The sequence below is a fragment of the Kryptolebias marmoratus genome, linkage group LG12, assembly GCF_001649575.2.
Source record: "Kryptolebias marmoratus isolate JLee-2015 linkage group LG12, ASM164957v2, whole genome shotgun sequence".
Taxonomy (NCBI): Eukaryota; Metazoa; Chordata; class Actinopteri; order Cyprinodontiformes; family Rivulidae; genus Kryptolebias; species Kryptolebias marmoratus.
Window position 1 is genome coordinate 10,144,125 of NC_051441.1, and position 18,832 is coordinate 10,162,956.

At 39.0% G+C, this 18,832-nt stretch overlaps 3 protein-coding genes and 1 pseudogene across 3 annotated transcripts in view; 1 reads left to right on the forward strand and 3 right to left on the reverse strand.

Moving 5' to 3' along the window:
• Nucleotides 1–101, reverse strand: part of LOC108229303 (cytochrome P450 2K1) — a gene marked incomplete at its 3' end in the record, with an annotated part of 4,250 nt that extends 4,149 nt beyond the window's left edge. Inside the window, 1 exon segment of the mRNA XM_037978622.1 lies at nt 6–101.
• A 1,714-nt stretch (nt 102–1,815) lies between these two features.
• On the reverse strand, nt 1,816–5,260 carry LOC108228586 (annotated as a pseudogene).
• Nucleotides 5,261–6,253: 993 nt separating this feature from the next.
• Nucleotides 6,254–9,936, forward strand: LOC108228587 (cytochrome P450 2K1). The gene is made up of 9 exons (XM_017404167.3): nt 6,254–6,494; nt 6,579–6,741; nt 7,558–7,707; nt 7,931–8,091; nt 8,421–8,600; nt 8,697–8,838; nt 9,040–9,224; nt 9,306–9,447; nt 9,555–9,936. The coding sequence occupies exons 1-9, from the start codon at nt 6,285–6,287 to the stop codon at nt 9,740–9,742; spliced, it is 1,521 nt and encodes a 506-aa protein (XP_017259656.1). The 5' UTR covers nt 6,254–6,284; the 3' UTR covers nt 9,743–9,936.
• Nucleotides 9,937–10,852: 916 nt separating this feature from the next.
• The window catches only part of abca3b (ATP-binding cassette, sub-family A (ABC1), member 3b), a 28,624-nt gene continuing 20,644 nt past the window's right edge, over nt 10,853–18,832 (reverse strand). The window contains exons 19-30 of the mRNA XM_037978643.1: nt 17,863–18,133; nt 17,428–17,632; nt 17,070–17,289; nt 16,157–16,315; nt 15,802–15,974; nt 15,119–15,253; nt 14,837–15,031; nt 14,527–14,714; nt 14,284–14,454; nt 13,968–14,164; nt 13,788–13,861; nt 10,853–12,909 (exon numbers count right to left, since the gene is read on the reverse strand). Coding sequence (XP_037834571.1) covers nt 12,787–12,909; nt 13,788–13,861; nt 13,968–14,164; nt 14,284–14,454; nt 14,527–14,714; nt 14,837–15,031; nt 15,119–15,253; nt 15,802–15,974; nt 16,157–16,315; nt 17,070–17,289; nt 17,428–17,632; nt 17,863–18,133 — 2,111 coding nt within the window. The 3' untranslated portion in view covers nt 10,853–12,786. The remainder of the gene's footprint in view (nt 12,910–13,787; nt 13,862–13,967; nt 14,165–14,283; nt 14,455–14,526; nt 14,715–14,836; nt 15,032–15,118; nt 15,254–15,801; nt 15,975–16,156; nt 16,316–17,069; nt 17,290–17,427; nt 17,633–17,862; nt 18,134–18,832) is intronic.

Sequence of the window (18,832 nt, forward strand, 5' to 3'; positions counted from 1 at the left end):
AACATGATCCTCCTGGACACAAGGCTTTACCTGTTCAGGTGTTTTAGTTCTACTTTCCAATCTTCTCACAGTCGACAGCCTAACAGCCTGTTCAGAACGTCCTGCTTTTTTTTGCTTGACGTTTGAGCTTTAAAGCACACACATATACGCATCCCCCCTCCACACAACCCCTCACTCCTCCCCCCACCCACCACACCAATCACACACACACACAAGAGCTTGAACTGAATCCAAGGAAATCTAAGGTTGTGTTAAAAAGTAATGTGGGACATTTGGATCAAACCTTTGAGTTTCACTCCAAGCAGGAAGGTCATCAGGCTTTTCGACTGTTAATGCCAGTTTGGATCGATATTAGCGTAAAGAGACCGATACTGGAGTCTGTTTATCTTACTTCCAGCAATTTGACCCTGTTCCAAAAGTGCAATCAAATGGGAAAAACAAAAGTTTGATTATTTTTATCTGAACAAAAGCATAAACAAGAGGAATCTAAGTTTTAAAAGATTTATTCTGATTTAAGGACACACTAACCATCGATGTAGGGGAAAAAAAACTTTGTTGCACATCTACAACACTTCTTTACCAACTATAATTTTCTATAGAAATAAAAACTATTGTAGTGCTGTTTCAATAACGTAAAAACTAACAAGACAAACAAGATTTAAACATTGTATAAATGTAAAAATATTCATTGAAAACCCATATTTTTCATCACTTCTTGTCTCAAACCTTTGGATCAGCAGGGGGCGCAGCGGAGCTTTTAAATCCTGGAGAAGTGAACCAAAAGTAATTATTACTGTCATGCAATGAGCATCTTCTTGATCACTTTTTACATAATTGTCCACTAGTCTAATATCAGCTCACTAAAAAATTATAAATGATATTTTATGCATTTTAAATTTGAGCTTTTTTAATGACAAATCATTATACGTTTTTTTGTGAACATTTGTGATAAACTAAATGACCTTTCAGTGAGCAGCTGACCTCTATGATTTGGGTAAAGTTGACTCATTTCTGTGGCAAAGGCACAATGACCCTGTTATATAAACTGTAACCCCTTTAGCATGTACCTGAATCTGTGCACAGCTTTAAAATAGGTTACCTTCAAACTGTTCCATTTCTTGAATGAGGTACTGACATTCCTCAATAATTATCTCTTCACTCATCTTTATGCCAATTCCAAAATCTCTCAGAGTTGTTAAAGCAAAATGCCTCTTGTTTCTTCCTTCTTTTCACGACTCTCCATTGGAAAACAGAATTCCTGAAAACAGAATAAATTAGTCAAAACAAAGAAAACATTATGTATTAGCTTTTGAAAGATTTTACCATGGTCCTGGTTAAAATCATAGAATAGTGGAGTAATTTCTCTGTTTCCAAACTCGTCAGCCTGTTTCAGCAGAGCTTCTTTGACGGTCCTGTAACCGGCCACTTAAAACACTGGCTTTGTTTCTTTTATAAAGGTACAAATAAGGGCACATATAATTAGAAGTTAGAAATTTCAGTTTAGCTGCTTTAAGTTATGTTGAACTTTGGAATTTCATTCTTTAGTACTTTTGTAAAATGCCACAAATGCACTGTTGGTGAGTCTTTTAGTTTCAGACAAACCTGATCAGGAGGAAACAAAGTGGCTCTTTATTCTGCTTTGACCAGCTCAGCAAGAACCTGATTTACCTGAAGATACTGAAAACAACCTCAAACAGAAACATAAAGAAATATAAAAACGTATGAAAATGTGATATTTTGTGTTTACTTCTGAAAAACACACATGACCAAAATGAGAGGCATCAAAAGTGCTGTTTATTGCTGTTGAGGGTTCTCTTCCAATAGGTTTTATACAAAGCCATATAAATTGGTTGTGTGCTCACTATAAAGTTGTGCTACTTCGTCTTGCATTGAGTAAATGACTATTATCATCTGTTATTATATGTCAAAACATTCACTTATTATCTATGAAAATTTATCTGTATCTTAAAATAACAGAGTGTTAGAAAAGCATCAATATGATCAGTGCCTTTCTCTTTCTACTATCAGTCTTGGAATAACACATGTTTAGACTAGAGACTAACCTTGTCTGTGATTGTAAAAAAACTGAGAAGTGATGGAACTAATATTTGAACCAGTTTATGTTCACTGGTCATTGACTGAGGGTGAAGAAGCCATCAGGCACCACGTTTCCTTCCTCATTGATGACTGACAGCACACAGCTCGTGGGGTGATGGAGGGATGGTGAATCCAACAGCTGGTTTCAAATCCAGTTCATCTTCTGAGACTCCAGGCGGAGGGGTGAAATGAAAACGCTGAAGGAGCGAGGTGAAGAAGAGGAAGAGCTCCATCTTAGCTAAACTCTCCCCGAGGCACACCCTTCGGACTGAGAGAACAAAAACATCTCAGGAGTTGAAATCCAACCGTGTCCGGACAAGTGGGAACAACCTCAAACTTATATATATAAAAGCAAACAACTTAAAGCTGTTGTACCTGCAGAAAAAGGCAAGAAGGCACCTCTCTTGATGAATTTGCCCTCCTTATCCAAGAAATGGGAGGGGTTGAAAGTGTGAGGGCTCTCCCATTCACGCTCATCATGCAGGACAGACGTCAGAAGAGGAATCACAATCGTGTCCTGAAGGCAAAACAAGAGCAGATTTATCCCTTACAGCCTTTTCATGCAGTCAAAGGTAAGTTAAAAAAGAGCATTACCAACCTTTTTGATAAAGTATCCCTGGAAGGTGACATCTTGGCTGGTTTTGTGTGGAATGGACATGGGAACGATGTTCGCCAGTCTCTGCGTCTCATGGATCACAGCATCAGTGAAAGGAAGATTTTTACGATCTTCTACCCGAGCTGCACGGTTTCCGATCACTCTGAGCAGCTCCTCCCGTACCTGGTCTTTGAAACCAAACACAATGCTGAAGAACTTTTCTCTGGTTTAAAACCTGATGGCAGCAGATTTGAACCATGCTGTGTAGGTCAAAGTGATCACAATGACAACTCAAACATGCTGAAGTTTCACATTTGATATTAATACAAAAGCAGTTCCAAAATCATCAGAAGCGGATGGGGAATTCTTTACTTGAAAGTAATTATTACCCTGAATATGAGGATATTTGGCCATTAGAAGCAAACTCCATCTCAGTGTGGTAGCTGTGGTTTCAGTTCCAGCAGCAAACAGGTTGGTCGCTGTAAATATCAGGTTCTCCTCATGGAAGTGAGTGTCTTTAACGCCTGAATCCTAAAAATAAGAGAGAAAACACCCATATATGCTGGTATAACAGACAGACTTAACACTGCCATTGTTCCTGAAAATCAGAAAACCAAACAGCCTCACCTCATCTCTCTGTTTCTGGATCAGAAAACAGTCCACCAGGCCTCTGCATCTCTGAGGGTCCAGCGTCTCTTTCAGCTGCGTAACTATAGCCTTCATATCTCTGATGGTCATTTCAACATTTTTTAACATCAGCTGACAGTTTTTTATCCATCTGAACAGCCAGGGAAACATGTTATAGATCTTAAAAAAGGATAAATAAATCAATAACAATCAGTACACAAAATGTTTTAGATCCAGTATTTATAAATCCATTCAAAACACACATGGTTTGCATCATTTCTTCATGTTGGGCTTTGATTCAGCAGCAATCTTTTTTTTGCTTTGCACATTCTCTTTTTAAGAATATGCCAGTTCATATTATAACATAAAACACCAGTGCTAACATTCTAAAACAGGAAATGAACCTAACATATATATATATATATATATATATATATATATATACTGTTCCATTATCAATCAAACTTTAGGCTCACCTGGATTTGTGCCGTGCCTGCTACACGTGTTATCTCACTGTTTCGACTCACCATGTTTCTGAATCAAGGGTCATTATATTCAAATCGCCTTCCATACAAAACAGAGCAAATTATGTTGGATGTTGCATAATTTAGTGGACGAGCTGTATCAAATGGTTTACCTGTAAAACCACAGGTGAGAATAATCTACAACACAAATATTGTCTTCTTTTACTGTTTAAATGCACTTCACAGTAGTGCTGATGTTTTAATCACAGCAAATGGGTTTTTGAAAAAAAAATTTAAAGGATTTTTCTGTCCAGTCCTACATCTCATCACTTAAAACACACCAAACAGAAACCTTCTTACCTTTCTGATCCTCAAACATTTGAATCAAGTGGCCACACTCCTCTAAGATTTTTTCCTCAACAACTCTTTTTCCCATCCCGAAGTCTCTGAGGGTGGAGAGGGCAAAATGTCTCATCTCTTTCCACGAGTCTCCATTTGAAAACAGAATTCCTTGAAACACAGCAGACAGTCAGACAAATTTATATTAGTAAAATTCAGGCATAGTTCTGTTAAGTGTTTATCAAAAAGTCTAACATGAAAAGCATACACAAGACTAAATGCAGAAACCAATATGCTGAATAACATTCTAAGTAATTTTGTAATTTTATTCAGCGTGAATTCAGCTTAAGTGGGCCACAATTTGGTTTAGGATTTACAAAACTTTCAAATCATTGCTGTATTAAACCCAGGTATACTTGTATAAATGCTCTTATTTTTTTTTAAATTTAGATAATAAATAAAAAGTGTAAATGTGATGGAATTATACAGTAAAATGGAGCCCTTGATATAACCCTCTGACCTGCACAAATACAAAACTATAACTCAATCAAAAGTCTTAGGGAAATATCAGCCAGCACTGTTTTTGTTCATCACTTTTTTCCACTGTAATAATAAACATTTTTAAAGGTGACTGCAAAGGAGGTTCATACCATGACCTCTGGTTATATCATTAAATATAGGTGAGATGTCGCGATCTCCAAACTCCTCTGCGTAGCTGACCAGAGCCTCTTTGACGGTTTCGTACCCAGCAAGGACCACCACCTTTCTTGGTCCAAAATAAACTGTAAACACAGATCCATAGTTCTTGGAAAACTGGAAGAATCAAAGAACAAAAACAAACAAATGAATTGAGGAATCCAACCTGGTCCAAAACACATTGTTTTGGGTGAAACTCACCTCACACAGAGTTCTGTAGGGTCTGCTGAGATCAAGCTGCAGCAAGTTGCCAAGCAGAGGCAGCGGTCTGGGTCCTGGAGGTTCTTTCCTCCCGTCTCCAGAGGTGGATCCAACAAAGACAAAATAAAAAACCAAGAGGAGGAAAACACCTCCGACCACTGTGGTAGGACTGGAAAAGAGGAAGAAAACAAAATCCTTTAAAAGCTCCATTTGCAGTCTCTGACTTGACAGATAACACACTGAGCTGTTTGTGCTTCTGTATGAAACTGAAGGATACGCTGATGTTTTAGCTGCATCCCCGCCTCCTAACCTTTGTGCACCACTGGGCATTGATATCCCAGAGCCATGATGCTCTCCACTAACCTGATGGGTGTTGAATTCAAGGAAAACAGAAAGGACACACAATTACATATTTTTAGACACCTTTACATTTAGCGGACAAGATTTTGATATTTCTGTTTATCCATGAACAACAAATGCTCAACATTAGATGCATAATTCACTTATTATAAGAGGAAAAAAATGCATTGTGCAGTATTTTTTTAATTTAATAGGGGTTTTTAAGCTGCCTTTAGTGCAAACCATGAAGTTAGACACACATTTCCAAGAAACTTATTCATTTATTTATTTTTTATTTTGTGCAAGTGGGAAAATGGAAGTTGTGCGTTCCCATTTGCCAATGAAAGTTTCATCTGCAGAACTTCTAAACCCAGTATAAATTTACCTCATCATTGTAGCGCCTTAAATTACATGAAAACCTAACTGAAAGAACATCTAATTGAAGGTTTCCTGAGAGATATCCAGTTTCTATGAAAGAAAGTAAACTGTGTTGTTGTTAGTATGGTGTTTCAAATGGATGAAAAAATTCAGTTTTTACTCTTTTATTTCCACTCTTTCAATTAGCACAAAACAGTTCAAAAGAAAAGCTCGTTTTCACTCGCCTCCTCTCATTCTCATTTCCTCTTATAATAAGTGAATTATGCATCTAACGTTGAGCATTTGTTGTTCATGGATAAACAGAAATACCTAAATCATGTCCGCTGAATGTAAAGGTGTCTAAAAATATGTAATTGTGTGTCCTTTCTGTTTTCCTTGAATTCAACACCTATCAGGTTAGTGGAGAGCATCATGGCTCTGGGATATCAATGCCCAGTGGTGCACAAAGGTTAGGAGGCGGGGATGCAGCTAAAACATCAGCGTATCCTTCAGTTTCATACAGAAGCACAAACAGCTCAGTGTGTTATCTGTCAAGTCAGAGACTGCAAATGGAGCTTTTAAAGGATTTTGTTTTCTTCCTCTTTTCCAGTCCTACCACAGTGGTCGGAGGTGTTTTCCTCCTCTTGGTTTTTTATTTTGTCTTTGTTGGATCCACCTCTGGAGACGGGAGGAAAGAACCTCCAGGACCCAGACCGCTGCCTCTGCTTGGCAACTTGCTGCAGCTTGATCTCAGCAGACCCTACAGAACTCTGTGTGAGGTGAGTTTCACCCAAAACAATGTGTTTTGGACCAGGTTGGATTCCTCAATTCATTTGTTTGTTTTTGTTCTTTGATTCTTCCAGTTTTCCAAGAACTATGGATCTGTGTTTACAGTTTATTTTGGACCAAGAAAGGTGGTGGTCCTTGCTGGGTACGAAACCGTCAAAGAGGCTCTGGTCAGCTACGCAGAGGAGTTTGGAGATCGCGACATCTCACCTATATTTAATGATATAACCAGAGGTCATGGTATGAACCTCCTTTGCAGTCACCTTTAAAAATGTTTATTATTACAGCGGATAAAAGTGATGAACAAAAACAGTGCTGGCTGATATTTCCCTAAGACTTTTGATTGAGTTATAGTTTTGTATTTGAGCAGGTTAGAGGGTTATATCAAGTGTGACAGAGCAGTACCACGGGAACTGAGCATGGCATAATTAATATAACTCATGACTAATAAATCAACTCCAAATCAAATCAAATTTATTTATATAGCATATTTTAAAACAACTGCAGTTAGCCAAAGTGCTTCACACATAAACATCTAATTACAACTACAATTAAACAATTAAAAAACCTGACAGGACAAAATAAAACCATCAAAGCAGTCCATACCTCAACTCTCATGTTGTATTAAACCCCAATGAATAGAAATGAAATGAAAAGTTGAAGCCTGTCTGATCTGGGGGGGCAGCTGGTTCCACAGTTTAAGAGCTACAGCTGAAAAAAGAACAATTGCTCCATTTTACTGTATAATTCCATCACATTTACACTTTTTATTTATTGTCTAAATTTTAAAGGAAAATAAGAATATTTATACAGGTATACCTGAGTTTAATACTGCAATGATTTGAAGGTTTTGTAAATCCTAAACCAAATTGTGGCCCACTTAAGCTGAATTCACTCTGAATAAAATTACAAAGTTAGATAGAATGTTATCAAGCATATTTGCTCCTGCATTTAGTCTTGTGTATGCTTTTCATGTTAGACTTTTTGATAAACACTAAACAGAACTATGCCTGTATTACTAGTATAAATTTGTCTGACTGTCTGCTGTGTTTCAAGGAATTCTGTTTTCAAACGGAGACTCGTGGAAAGAGATGAGACGTTTTGCCCTCTACACCCTCAGAGACTTCGGGATGGGAAAAAGAGTTGTTGAGGAAAAAATCTTAGAGGAGTGTGGCCACTTGATTCAAATGTTTGAGAATCAGAAAGGTAGGAAGGTTTCTGTTTGGTGTGTGTTTTAAGTGATGAGATGTAGGACTGGACAGAAAAATCCTTTACCAAAAATGTGTTGTTTCCTTTGTCTATGGCTAAAACCATTTTTTCAAAAACCCATTTGCTGTGATTAAAACATCAGCACTAAAGTGAAGTGCATTTAAACAGTAAAAGAAGACAATATTTGTGTTGTAGATTATTCTCACCCGTGGTTTTCCAGGTAAACCATTTGATACAGCTCATCCACTAAATTATGCAACATCCAACATCATTTGCTCTGTTGTGTATGGAAGTCGATATGAATATAATGACCCTCGATTCAGAAACATGGTGAGTCGAGCCAGTGAGAACATACGTTTATCAGGTTCGGCACAAATCCAGGTAAGCCTAAAGTTTGATTGGATTTTGTTTGATAATGATCTACAGATAGACAGTTTCAGAACCCACTTCACGCACAATATAATTAGACTTAGAAACACAGTGGAAAAAGAAACAACTTTAATTGTTAACAACTGTTCCAAAATCTACATGTATCTAAAGAAACCAAACATTAGAATAAAAAAAGAGTTTTAATTTAAAAGACAGCTGCTGAATCAAAGCCCAACATGAAGAAATGATGCAAACCATGTGTGTTTTGAATGGATTTATAAATACTGGATCTAAAACATTTTGTGTACTGATTGTTATTGATTTATTTATCCTTTTTTAAGATCTATAACATGTTTCCCTGGCTGTTCAGATGGATAAAAAACTGTCAGCTGATGTTAAAAAATGTTGAAATGACCATCAGAGATATGAAGGCTATAGTTACGCAGCTGAAAGAGACGCTGGACCCTCAGAGATGCAGAGGCCTGGTGGACTGTTTTCTGATCCAGAAACAGAGAGATGAGGTGAGGCTGTTTGGTTTTCTGATTTTCAGGAACAATGGCAGTGTTAAGTCTGTCTGTTATACCAGCATATATGGGTGTTTTCTCTCTTATTTTTAGGATTCAGGCGTTAAAGACACTCACTTCCATGAGGAGAACCTGATATTTACAGCGACCAACCTGTTTGCTGCTGGAACTGAAACCACAGCTACCACACTGAGATGGAGTTTGCTTCTAATGGCCAAATATCCTCATATTCAGGGTAATAATTACTTTCAAGTAAAGAATTCCCCATCCGCTTCTGATGATTTTGGAACTGCTTTTGTATTAATATCAAATGTGAAACTTCAGCATGTTTGAGTTGTCATTGTGATCACTTTGACCTACACAGCATGGTTCAAATCTGCTGCCATCAGGTTTTAAACCAGAGAAAAGTTCTTCAGCATTGTGTTTGGTTTCAAAGACCAGGTACGGGAGGAGCTGCTCAGAGTGATCGGAAACCGTGCAGCTCGGGTAGAAGATCGTAAAAATCTTCCTTTCACTGATGCTGTGATCCATGAGACGCAGAGACTGGCGAACATCGTTCCCATGTCCATTCCACACAAAACCAGCCAAGATGTCACCTTCCAGGGATACTTTATCAAAAAGGTTGGTAATGCTCTTTTTTAACTTACCTTTGACTGCATGAAAAGGCTGTAAGGGATAAATCTGCTCTTGTTTTGCCTTCAGGACACGATTGTGATTCCTCTTCTGACGTCTGTCCTGCATGATGAGCGTGAATGGGAGAGCCCTCACACTTTCAACCCCTCCCATTTCTTGGATAAGGAGGGCAAATTCATCAAGAGAGGTGCCTTCTTGCCTTTTTCTGCAGGTACAACAGCTTTAAGTTGTCTGCTTTCATATATATAGGTTCGAGGTTGTTCCCACTTGTCCGGACACGGTTGGATTTCAACTCCTGAGATGTTTTTGTTCTCTCAGGTCGAAGGGTGTGCCTCGGGGAGAGTTTAGCTAAGATGGAGCTCTTCCTCTTCTTCACCTCGCTCCTTCAGCGTTTTCATTTCACCCCTCCGCCTGGAGTCTCAGAAGATGAACTGGATTTGACACCAGCTATTGGATTCACCATCCCTCCATCACCCCACAAGCTGTGTGCTGTCAGTCATCAGTGAGGAAGGAAACGTGGTGTGTGATGGCTTCTTCATCCCCAGTCAAAGACCAGTGAACAATACTGAGTGTTTTGACATATAATAACAGATGATAATGGTCATTTACTCAATGCAAGACACAGCACCACAAATTATAGTGAGCACACAATCAATTTATATGGCTTTGTGTAAAACGTATTGGAAGAGAACCCTCAACAGCAATAAACAGCACTTTTGATGCCTCTCATTTTGGTCATGTGTGTTTTTCAGAAGTGAACACAAAATATCACATTTTCATACGTTTTTATTTTCCTTTATGTTTCTGTTTGAGGTCGTTTTCATTATCTTCAGGTAAATCAGGTTCTTGCTGAGCTGGTCAAAGCAGAATAAAGAGCCACTTTGTTTCCTCCTGATCAGGTTTGTCTGAAACTAAAAGACTCACCAACAGTGCATTTGTGGCAAAAGACAGACTGTTATCAGCCGGAATTCTGGCCCTGTGGTGGGATGGGTTGTATCTGCCACCTCAGCAAATTTTTAGTTTTTATGATGGCATCCATGCAGATTTTAACACAACACATGCTGCCTGGAAAATGAACAACAGAAAATATGTGGAGAACTGTTAAAAAAATATTTATATGAATAGGAGATAAATTTATGCTGTTCAATGTTAACATTACCAGCTAAAACAGTCAACTACTTATTCTTTTTGCCAGAACATTTTTTAAATGTTGGAAAGAGAAATGGTATAAAATGAGCAAATATTATAGATACTGAGGTGAAATTTGATGTTGTTGCAGCTGGGAGATATTTACGACACATACTCCAATCATCTCATCATATCACATGAGAATACACACATTATTTTCAAAGTTTGACCGAAAGGGCTACAAATCTGTAAGTTTTTTTGCAACCAAGTATAATCTTAGTCCTAAACTCTGGCATGAAAGGACTCTGTTTAACAAATAAAAGGAGGCTGACAGGACCTAAATTAACTGGTTAATGAAAATAATAACATTTAAGTCAAAGCCAATTTTTCAAATGAACATTTTCTGTAAGGTGCAAACATTCTGATGGAGAGATTTACATCTGCTGCGCCTGAATGCCAACATCTTCAAAGGTAAACGAGACCAGATGTGATGGTTTTCTTTACCATTTGCATAGAGCTTTATTTAATTTAAAAATAGCAATACAGGCGGATTTAACAGGTTCTGTTCCATCACAGTACAGTATGTTACACATTTACAGTAATGTGAATTCCCTTTTTTTTTTAAAAAAATGCGACAAACAATATTTTCGAACGAACATAATCCCCAAACATTAGCAATGCACACCTTTTCAGTTTTTTTCAGGTCATACACATAATGGAGGAAGAATTGTGCAACCATACGAACAGAAGTTATAAAAGCGAAAATAAAAAGGTTGATCTCAAACATATCTGCAATGAGAGTTCATGACTACAAGGAAGCACTGTAAATCATAAAAAGCAGCTACTAATAGTAATGTTTTGCTTCCTAACAGCATAAATTCATCGCTTTAGTGATTTCTTTTTTAGGTTTTTTAGGTCAGAGCAGGAATGTTATTTGCATGTTATAAAGAAAAAAAGGTAATCAGTTTGTTTCGATTCTTGTGGAAATCCAGTGATTGTGACTACATTTCTCATTAATATGCATGGAACTGCTTTTAGAACCAATAAATTTAGCTCTAAGTACTTCTACACAATACATACATCTTTTTACAAATGCTGCAATAAAGAGCGCTTCAGGATTTACCCTCCTGTGGCCAAATGGACTCAAAGTTACAAGGACATCTTTTCCTCTCTTCAGTTATGAAGGCTTCAGGAGGGTTAAATGTTCAGGGCAGGCTTTTAACTGAGGTTCAATGTGCAGCAAAATGTAAAAAAAACACAATAAATAAAAGTATATAGTACCCATCCTTCTTTTTCAGAACACAGCTAACTGTGTGCTGAAGATTGTAAAGTTTATTGTCTATAACTTATTGGACCTTTTTAATACATGCCACATTCGCCTCTACTTGAAAGACGCTCAGCAAAAAGTTTTGGTTTGTGTCTGTCACAGCTCTGGTGTAGAACATAAAAGTAAACATGATTCTCACTGCAACTCTAAAACACAAAGACGAAAACGGAATCCTCTCCTGCATCACACACTTGTTTTAAGTTTTTCCTTCTTAAACAGCTTACATGTAAACTGTAATGGCCGACATGGACGACGTCACGTGCTGCTGCTGTGACTTCTTTGGCAGCGAAACCGAATCAGTGCGTCACGAGAGGTGAAAAAAAGAGAAGTTCGAACTGTCAGGACGGATTTAAAGTGCTCTGAGGATTTCTCCTCGCTCGGGACGGCCCTCAAAGTGTTCTCGTTTTTGTCAGCTGTATTTTACGCAAACATTCATCAACGACCCTTTCTAATCCGCCTTGAATTGTGTAAAAACAGTTTCCGTAGCACGAATGTGTCACAAAACACATCTGGAAACAACGACGTTAAGAGGTTCTTAAGAATATATATATAAAAAAATCATTTGTCAGATAAGGCTAAAAGGTGTACAAACAAGTTCACAATCGTCAGTAAGAGTGGTTCTTTTTCTTGTGATCAAAATCGTAATAAAGCACAAATTCTTGGTGAAATAAAATTATAAATAAACACAACTCAATCTGTACAGTCAAACACACAGGCCCTGTCACGTACAGTTCAGCCTAGTGGTGGAGGGATGTCGTGTTGGACTTCACTAAAAAAGGTGCAGAAGTGAGAGTTCATTACTTGGTTTGATCAACCCTCCGTATGCCTTTACCCTGTCAGCATCAGCATCCCTAAATTCACACAACAACAAACAACACAAATGGATGATAAAAGTCCCACAAAGGTGATAAAGAGACCAAAAAAAATGCTGAATTTTGCAGCTGGACCAGTGATTTAGTGTATTCTAAGTGTTCAAGTTAGACAAAAAGTACTTCTCCCTCCTGTGTTCTCAGCCTGCTGTCCTCTCACACAGGGTTTCTGTGTGCACAGCAGAAAAATGGCTAACGGACAGAGCCCTCGTACCGTCTGCTTCCTCTACGTCTGTGAACAGTGCTGGAACTGAGCGAAGCTGAGGAACACTTGCTCCAGAGATATCTGGCTCACGCAGTAGTCTTCGATGCGGTATTTCTCCTTGGCCGCCTCCAAAGTGCCAAACACCTGAGAGGAAGAGAAAAACAAAACATGACAAAGTGCAACAAAACATATTATGTTACAGTATCACAATTTATAGACAGAAATCAACATTTATCCTGCACCATTTCAGTATTTTTAAAGTAGAAATGAACATTTAAAAATCTTATTTATGCACTTCTGCATTCAGAACCACTTTTATCATGTTCTATAATATTTTAAGAATATTGAACAATGTCATTGATGCGCCAGTCACAACTATTTTAAACGAAACATCTGGGGGGGGGGGGGGGATATTGTCTTTCTTTTGTTTTGTTTTTGATTTGTGTGCAATTTGATTTGCCCCACAGCACCACCACGTTTTAATGTGCCAGTAATATTTTAATGTAATATTTTCTACCAAAGTAAAACGTGCATATAAATCTGATCTACAAAGTAATTTCAAAAATACAATTTAAAAGTAGGATTTACAAGTTTAATGTCTGTGTTTACTCAAATCAATGGTTATATTTTGACTAGAATGAATGGTCAAACAGAATTGTGCAAGAATGCCAATTTAAACATCATTTTTTTAAATATAATTTTATTCCAAGGAGCCAGAATATCTTGTAATATTTTTTTTTTTCAAAGCCAGAAACAGTTTTCCAGGCTTTTTTTTTTACTGGCTGTGTCTTCACCTATTTTTACCCACATCTACCCATAATGCTTTAGTAGAATAATTTTATGTTTGTTTGTTAACCTCAAAAATATAAAAGTATGACAATAAGAGGATTGATAATTTAAAGTACATCGCTTTGTTTTTCCCACTAGAGGGAGCTCTAAGTCAGCACATAAGCAAAACCAAGTTTTCCTGTCACACAGTTAAATAACCTGTTAGTGTCTAATGATGAAATTAGTTGGTGTACCTGTGCCCAGGTTAGTGTTTTATCTGTCAAATGATAGTGAACCATTCCCTGGTGCTCATCCTTGAGTTGGCTTCCTGTTGCGGCAGAAAATTCAAAGTCAGACGTCAGTTTGACTCAATTATTTAAAGCCACAGTTATAATTTCCCGTTTTGTACTGTAAGGTATAACGACAGCCCAGACCTGGGAAGGTGCTTTCAATGAAGTCTTTAAACATCAGCAGATCACTGTCCTCTAAATCTGCCTCCACGTGCACTTTAGCCAGCAGGGTGTAGCCACTACCAAACTTGCTCTTCAGGTGTTGGGGACTCCCGAGGCACTTGAACTGCCCGTTGACCATCACCGCCAGCCTGGTGCACAAGGCTTCACACTCCTCCATGCTGGTGAGTGAACAGCAAAGAATGGTACAAATCCTTTCTTCTTTTTGTTTTTATTATTTATCATGATGATGAAACCGAACCAATTTCAGCGGACATCCTGTTTATTATAAAGAACTCACCTGTGAGAAGTGATGATTACGGCTTTCCCAGACTCCCGGGTCCGAGTAACGGCGTCCCACAGCAGCCTCCTGGCCACAGGGTCCATCCCAGTCGAAGGTTCATCCAGGAAGACGACAGGAGGCCCACCAATCAGAGCCATACCTGCACTCAGCTTCCGCTTGTTTCCACCACTGCATATGTTCAGATTTCAGATTAATGTCTGCTCAACACAACAGAGTAACAGAATAACGTGTTCTACCTACCTGTAGCTGCGAACCAGTTTATCAGCATGAGGCTCGAGCAGCAGCGACCTCAGGACGTTCTCCACACAGCCAGAGACATACTTTTCTGGTATACCTCTGAGCCTGGCGTACATACTCAGAGTCTCTCTTCCTGTCATGTGGTCCAGCACAGCATCAAACTGAGGACAGTAACCTATACGCTGCTGTACCTGAAACCCCGACATTAATGCTGCAGTCAGATTTCAGTGTGCTGACAAGCTCAACATTCAAGATTTTGTTATTTCAAAGCAAAACCTACACTCTTGTGGTCAATTATGGGGTCATTCTTTACCTTCTTAACGTCCCTCAAGATGCTGTATCCATCTATGTAGGCATCACCAGACGTGACAGTCTCATCACCTGTCAGCATCTTAAACGTTGTGGTTTTTCCTGCTCCATTGAAGCCTAAAAGGCCGAAACACTCCCCTTTCCCCACAGCGAGAGACAACTTGTCCACAGCCAGAATATTCTGCCCGCTGCTGTACACCTGGCAAGGAACAGATAACGGGACGTCTGGACCACATTTTCATATCTCGGAGCGCATGTGAACCTGAACATTGAGGTATCTTTCTACCTTGCTCAGCTCCTGCAGAACGAGAGGGCTTCCAACCATGGACTCAACAACCGGCTGGCACTCCAAAACCCTCTTCCTCTCTTCAGCTACATCTCTGTCCTCCGGAAGGAGCGCTGCGTCCTGTATGAGAGGCAACTGGACACAAAAACCACCCAAACTGTGAGATGAAAACATGACAGAAAATGACACAACCCTTCAAGTTCACAGAATTTATTTGGAATTTTTTTAAATGGCAAGAAAATTATTTAAATAAAATCTCATAGCTGATTAATTAAAGAGGTGGGAATAGAGCTTAAAAGTTCAGTCTTAAATACTGCTTGCTGTTTTATCTGCTTGATTAAAAAATATAATGGAAGGAGTCCGGTATGTTGTTTATATTCTTTAGGGAAAATAATCAAACATATTTGGCAATATTTCATTAATTTCATTTGCAGATACTAGTCGGCAGACCTTCTAACCTTATAACAAACAAAATCAGCAATAAAACATGACTTAAATTCTCTGAAGTCTTACAAAACCCGTCTGTATCTGCTGTCATTACAGGAACACTTTAGTCTGAAGAAAGTTAATTACACAGATGCCTTCTTTTTAGGCAAGGCAAGGCAAGCTTTAATTCCTTTTTTTTTGTAATAATAAAAAAAAGTCGAACAGAAGTCTTTTTAATGTTTTCTCAAAGCCTCTACCTGTTTGCGTTTTCTGGCCAGCGACGTGACGAGTCGTCGCAGAGTGCGGATGCACTGCAGCTCGACAACAAACAGCAGAATATTGAAGACGGCGCCCTGCACTGAGAGGGACACGAGAAAGCGTCCAATACCAGGCTCGGACATTGAGAAGTAGTTTGGCTGGTAGGTGATGTCTGGAAACAGAACAATTAGAAGTAAGAACAAGGTGAAAATACAGTAAAGGAGTTTTATTAGTGATTTGGTTTTAGTTTTCACTTTGCAATGAAAACAATCCACCAATGAAGCGTATTTTCCTTGTTTTATACAAAAACAAATATATTTTGATTTCTTCGTGCTGCGTTGGGACAGTACTTACTCCATACTTGGCAGATGATTACACTAAAGGGGCTTGCTGTGCAAAATTTGATGAGTTCGTAGTTCTGATAGAACTGGCTGACAGACATGCCCAGGCAGTAGTTTGGGAAGATCAGGAACACTTTATCCAGCAAGTGGGACAAGTCCTGCAGGTTCAGTTCTGTAAAGGAAATTTCAAAACAACAGTAAAAGAGAGATGCCAAACACTGGTTTTTTGGTCTCTGCGTGATCTTTTCCTTGCTTTTTGGCCTTCTTCCCGCGGTAATGTGGGGAGACATCTTCACTTAATCTGTTGAAATCACACCAGCGGATTCTTACCTTTCCACACAGAGAAGCTTCACACATCCCACTCCTCTCCACAAATCACCCAAGTGCAAATTCCTTGAACACGATTCCTCACTGTCTTCCCACACATAAATATTACACATTGTATTCAGTAAGAAACAGTGAGGCCTGGAGAATAAATTAAATATTCAAGGTCTAGACATTTATCTGATCACACAACGGAATATAATCTACATTGTGGGTTGAGTGTTGATTCTAATAATGAATCAATTAGAGATGTAATTTGAAGTCAACCCAATGCCAGATGGATGCTACAGCTAAGATACCTTAGCAAACACAAAATTAGCTGTAACCCAGCTAATTGTACATATACGGAGAGAAAGATTTGTGTGGCAGCAGCTGAGAGTCATCCCCCAGCAGTCACTCTGAGCGATAACACACCTTGGGATATCTCACAGCCTCCCCTCTAATTTAACATTCATTTAAGCGTTCCCTCTGTTGTTTTAGTCAGAAATTGCAGTAATTCTTCAGAAACAGCTGTATGAAAAGGAGCAGTTGACTCATCTGCCATTGTCTTCTGTGATTGAGAATCTGTTATTATGAGTCACTGTTGATGGCTCATTTCTCACCTGGGATCATCATGATGGTGACCGCCAGAAAGGTGGCAGTGCCAGAAATTATATTGAAGATGGTAAGGCGTGTGTAAGCGGAGGCAGCGGTGGAGAACAGGAAGCTGAGCAGGTACATCAGAGGCACGACAGCCCACCCGTAGAGCAGAAGTATCAGGAGCACATCGACAAGGTGGTTATTCTCAACAAAAGCACCGACTCCAAACGCCCGGAATACCACCTGGAAGTTAAAAAAAACAATAAAACATATTTAGACATCAAACGTGTGTAATCCATAAATTAAACTGCAACAAACCAATCTGTTTTGGAGACCAAATGGTAAGTGTTTGTATATTCGGTTGCTGCATGTCATACTGACCAGCATGAGGAGGCAGGGCAGCATGAAGTTCACCAGGTCCCACAGCAGGGCCGAAAGCCAGAAGTTTGAAAGGTAGACGCCGCTGACCTTCTGCACGTGCTTGGACTTGATGGCGGACTCAGTGACAAGCAGCAAGGCGAATGTGCTGGAAAGTGAGGCCATGCCGTACATCAGGTTGATGGCGATGGCAAAACCTGTTCTACTCCTGCGAATGGAACAAGAAAAAGACGAGACAAAATGACAAAAGCAGAGAAACATACACGTATATAGAAACCAAGTCGAATAAAAAAATGCACAAATTTAGACAGAAGCCCATATATTTCTAGTCATGTTGTTCGGAAAGTGATTGCCTTTCTTTGAAAACCTGATATTTATTAGTTAAGAGCATTTTAGTTTCTCCATATTAACAAATAACACCCGCCCCTCCCGACTCACTCTATGAACTGGCTCCGAGCAGCCTCAGACGGATTTTGTGGCATGGGATAATTGCTTGTCTCTATGGAAGCGTTAGGCCCAGCTAAATGTTTGAACAGAGCATTGTCCACCATCATGAGGGCCGTGGCGATTGTGTGGTAGCCCTGATTGTTGAAGTAGGCTGTAGCTTCGGAAAACTGAGAACTGCCGTGGAAGGCAGCCCCCACCACACAGCGCTCGTTAAAGCTGCCGCCTTCCCTCTCTGCCTGGGTCAGGACGTAATCCATGAAGTCTAAACAATAAAAGACAGAGAAGACACAGTCAATGAACAACCAATCGAGGATTGTAAGCCCTGAAGCAGCCCCTGCATCTCTGAACAAAGCCACCTGGACCGAACTGGTTATTTTCACTCTTAAAAGTTTGGTTTGCGGATGTCATTTGATTATTTAACACCTCTCGGTAAAAGGTTTTTATAACTGTGCTCATTTCTATCTTTAGACTTTTGTGTATATTTTTTTGTATTTTGGTTTTGGTTGCTTTTTTTCCCAGCTGTTTTAGGTTTCATTTCTGTTGCTCTGACTCATATTAAGTCTCTTCGTAGCTGCTTGTACACATCCTGTACTTGAGTTATTTGGAGTCTATTTGTAGGTGCTTGTAGTCTCTTTACAGTTTGATTTATTTAGTCATTTTGTTTCTTTGTAAGAGTTTTCTGTGTATGTGCCTTTTTGTTTTCTTTTTGTATTTGTTGTTGGAATCCATGTCTGGGTAGTCTGTTATCACTGTAGTAGGGATGCAGTGGTTGATTGACTCTGAGGAGGATGTGAAGCTAATGTTAGCCTAACAGTTTGAAACAGGGACTTTTTTGCCGTCTCTCCAAATGTGCTGCTACAAACTAAATCAATCAATCAATCAAATTTTATTTGTATAGCACATTTCAGCAGCAAGGCATTTCAAGGTGCTTTACATAATTAAAAAACAAAATAAAAACAGC